General features: G+C 36.7%; 1 protein-coding gene across 1 annotated transcript; it reads right to left on the minus strand.

The window, feature by feature from the left end:
- Positions 1-569: 569 nt before the first annotated feature.
- On the minus strand, positions 570-2,816 carry LOC149240859 (LEAF RUST 10 DISEASE-RESISTANCE LOCUS RECEPTOR-LIKE PROTEIN KINASE-like 2.1). The gene is made up of 3 exons (XM_089370335.1): positions 2,243-2,816; positions 1,819-1,854; positions 570-1,714 (listed from the first exon to the last, which is right to left on the minus strand). Exons 1-3 carry the CDS (start codon positions 2,814-2,816, stop codon positions 570-572), a joined length of 1,755 nt encoding a protein of 584 aa, XP_089226461.1.
- Positions 2,817-3,916: the final 1,100 nt, after the last annotated feature.

The raw sequence follows: 3,916 nt of genomic DNA on the forward strand, positions 1-3,916 counted from the left end.
TAATTTATGTATCTAATTTCATTATATATAAGTCATAATAATGACATATATTTATTATATTTTTTCTTGATATTTAAAACATCTCATCTCTTATACTAGTTTTTTCTTCACAATGTATAAATATTTTAAATACTTAAAAATATATATATATATATATTTTTTCTTCCGTTAGTTACCAATAGATACTGATTTTTGCAACGTTACTTAAAAATTCAATGATTAACTTTAGCGGTTATACATTATACATCTGAATGCTTAAATTTACGTTCGGATTAAAGTTTCTAAAAAATAGCATTCGCTGCATAAATAGTAATTGCAAAAGTTAGCATTTGCTGCATAAATAGTAATTGCAAAAGTTAGAAAGAGACTTAGATTAATTCATAGGATCACGTGAAAAAAGTATAATATATTTGGTAATATATAAATCGAATTTCGCATATATGAACGGGTCAAATAAATAGGATGAAATCATGATTTGTGCACAAGCTTCCGAAACTGCATACTTCTATCATAGCAGACTCTTTATGCAATCAGATGTCTATAATATAAAGCAAATTCCACATAAAAATCTACAAGGTTCTTCCCAAGTAAGAAGTGTTTTGAGCAAAAGACAATAATGGTATTTCAGGTGTAGCAGAAGAGGAACGTAAGGGAAAGGGAGGGTTGTCCACGTCTTCTTCATTTCCGTCTAACATTTGAACAACCCTACTCATACATGGACGATCCTTGGATTCATATTGAATGCACCACAGCCCAACTTTAGTCATCAGCCTCTTGGCCGCCGCCTCCGTGTCTGTTTCAATACCTCCGACTCTTCCTCCGCGCAATCTCATCTGCAACTCATCATTCTCATTCTCAAGCATATTGACAACCCACTGAGGAAAGTACAGGCGACTTGAACGGCTCACCTGCGAATTGATATTCTTTCTAACCCCAACAATCTCTAGCAACAGCATACCGAAACTATAAACATCGGATTTATCAGTAACAGGCCCCATATTACTGTAACACATCTCTGGCGCAACATATCCCGGCGTTCCTCTCCTCGCCGTCATTGATATATGGTCGTCTTCCTTTCCACAAAGCATTGCCAGACCAAAATCAGAAACTTTTGGCGTGAAGTCGGCGTTCAGCAAGATATTGTGAGGCTTGATGTCGAAGTGTATGATGCGCTTCTCGCAATCTTGATGTAAATATGCAATTCCACGAGCCGAACCCAAAGCAATGGAATGCAATTGTCCCCACCTTAATACCTGCCCGCGCTCTTCTCTGGCAAACAGAAACTTATCGAGAGATCCATTGAGCATGTACTCATACACCAGTGCGCTTATAGGGCTTTCAAAACAATACCCCAACAGCTTAGCCAAATTCACATGACGGACCCGTCCAATGGTGGCCACTTCATTCATGAATTGGGCCTCGCTGTGTCTATGTCTGTCAAGAATCTTAACAGCAATGGGAGCTCCGTTGGAATTCAGCTTTCCTTTATAGACCACACCATAACCTCCTTCTCCCAACTTCTCTGCAAAGTTGTTTGTCATCTTCTTGAGCTGGGAAAATGAATATCTCATTGGCATTTCATAAGCATATTCCTTGAGGAATTTCTCCACTTTTGCAGCGGAGCTACCAGGAGAAGGATGCCTCTTCTTCATATAAAACGTCAAGAACAGTACTAGAGCTACTGCCGTGAACGTTACTCCTCCGACTGAGCAACCTGCGGTGAAATGAAGAGATTGATTTATCAATGTGATCTTGGTCAAGAGAATAATAGAAACCAATTCAGCGTGTGGTAAAGCGGAGAAAGAAATCAGAATTTACCTATTATTATTATAATGGCTGACTTGTTTGGAGGACCTGTGACATAACAAAAACAACTATCAAATATAACAGGCAGGATCCACATATACATATAATAATATTAGATGCTGTGAGCTCAGTTCGCACCCACTAAAACTGTTCCCTATAATAACCTAATAACATGGGCTCAGAGTAAATTCATTTCAATCTTTTATTTTTTCAGTGATTCAGAATGATGGTTTCAGGCTGACTTTCGGATTAATTTCATAGAATTATTTCTGGGTTGATATTTAGAATAACCTTGGTCCTTAATATAAACCTTATTAGTAGGTTTCAAAAATAAATTAGAAAATAATTCTATATCATTAATCCAAAAATCAGTGTCAAACCATCATTTCATCTTAACTGAACTAATAGTTCTGTTGAAAGTTAAAATATAGCATACCATGGCCGTGGCATCTGTCTATAAGGGGTCCGTCCTTGCAGTAGCAGAGGAAAGGCGAAGTTGAGTCCGAAATGTTGTAACCACATATCCCTCCACTTGCTGCACATGATTTGCAATCTTTATCTCTCTTTGTATCTCTGGAAATGTAGCTCGCTATTCCGATCTCAACAACTACTTGTTTCATAGAACATCCCCTGATGGAATGCCCTGAGATGAAGAAATCGCAATAGACAGTAGCATTACATTTCCAAAGTTGCCCTTCTGTGGAGAGGAATGCATCCTGAAAAGGTATATTGCACTTGTACACGTTTAGAGTCCGATTGTCTTTACCTGAAATGTCGAAGATGGCGTCTCCATATTGTGAAAACGGTATCTGGAGATTATTATTGGAGTGATCAAAATAATCGCAGTTCTTGTCTCTGACAACTAAGAAGTACGGAGAATGTGCCCTTTGTATTGTGTAATTCTGGCCATGAATCTCGATAACTGGATTTGAGTTCTGCAGACAGTTCATCTGAACGCCAGGGTGACCGCATCCCCGCTTTCCTACACCAAAGGGATACGTTAGATTCATGCTCCCACAATTACTAGTATTTAGGCAATACTCATATTGCGCGTCGAAGCATAACGAGTAGCGGATTAGAGAGGCACAGCAGGCTGTAAGGAAAAGAAAGAAGGCGTGTCGAGGCGGCGGAAAAACATATAATTCCATGAAGAGAGGCTTCGATCTTCTGAAGACGAAGATGATCACAGTCAGAATGGGGGCGGAGGTAGCAGTGGAGTAATTTTCAAGAATGATATCTGGGAGACTAAAATTATAGATGCGTAGTATAGTTTTCAGAAAGCATGTATATAAGAAATCGAGGTGAAATTCTTTCTTTATTATTATTGTCGTCTTAATAAATGGATCAGGACGAGCAAAGTGCACTCTGACAGTTTTATGTTTTATTTTGGTTGATTCAATGGATATAATGATTTTGAGTTTTATAACATTATGTATTTTTAATATATGAATAAAATTTGGAAAAAATCCTGAAATGCTCGAATCATGAAAACTTGATAACTCCAAGCAAAATATTAAAAGAAAAGAACAACAAAAAAATAACTCCAATACCAAATTTGATGCGGAAAAACATAAAAAGAAAAGGTAAAAGAACAACAAAAGAATAACTCCAATACCAAATTTGATGCAAAATACAGCCTTTGAATTGCACTGTGAATATTTTAGCACATCAATTCTCCATGGATCCGCTTATATTATTCGAGTGAACAGTAACTTATTCGTCGAATCTTCGACTGATTTAACACATCAACTCTTCATGGCCACTTATTTATTAATCGAGTGAACAGTTCGACGACACTCCACTGAGACTCATCTATAATTTATTGATGCGATGAACAGTCATTCGTCAAATCGTCCACTTGCCTATAATTTATCAATCAAGTAAGTCGACCCAGATTCCACTGATCTTTTTTGTCCATTAAGTATTTTTGGGAAAACTTATCCTAATGTATTTTTTGGAAAAATTTATTATGATTAGTTGTGAAACCAGCAGTGTTGTTAGCCATTTTTTTATCATAATTTAATTGTAAAAGCAACCAGAATTAAGTATTTTTGGAAAAAGTTATCATAATGTCTAAAAAGGATCCAGTATTTTTGGAAAAAATTATCAT

Source organism: Pinus tabuliformis, chromosome 8 (assembly GCF_031772625.1).
Source record: "Pinus tabuliformis cultivar Carrire ecotype Pingquan chromosome 8, CPIR1, whole genome shotgun sequence".
NCBI classification, from domain to species: Eukaryota; Viridiplantae; Streptophyta; class Pinopsida; order Pinales; family Pinaceae; genus Pinus; species Pinus tabuliformis.

Bases quoted from the DNA above. Each gene is read 5' to 3' on its own strand.
- LOC149240859 (XM_089370335.1), bottom strand. From the start codon at position 2,816: ATGAATCTAACGTATCCCTTTGGTGTAGGAAAGCGGGGATGCGGTCAC. The intron at 1,855-2,242 runs GTATGCTATATT...GTTATGTCACAG, and splicing joins AGACAGATGCCACGGCCATG to GTCCTCCAAACAAGTCAGCC. The intron at 1,715-1,818 runs GTAAATTCTGAT...ATTTCACCGCAG, and splicing joins AGCCATTATAATAATAATAG to GTTGCTCAGTCGGAGGAGTA.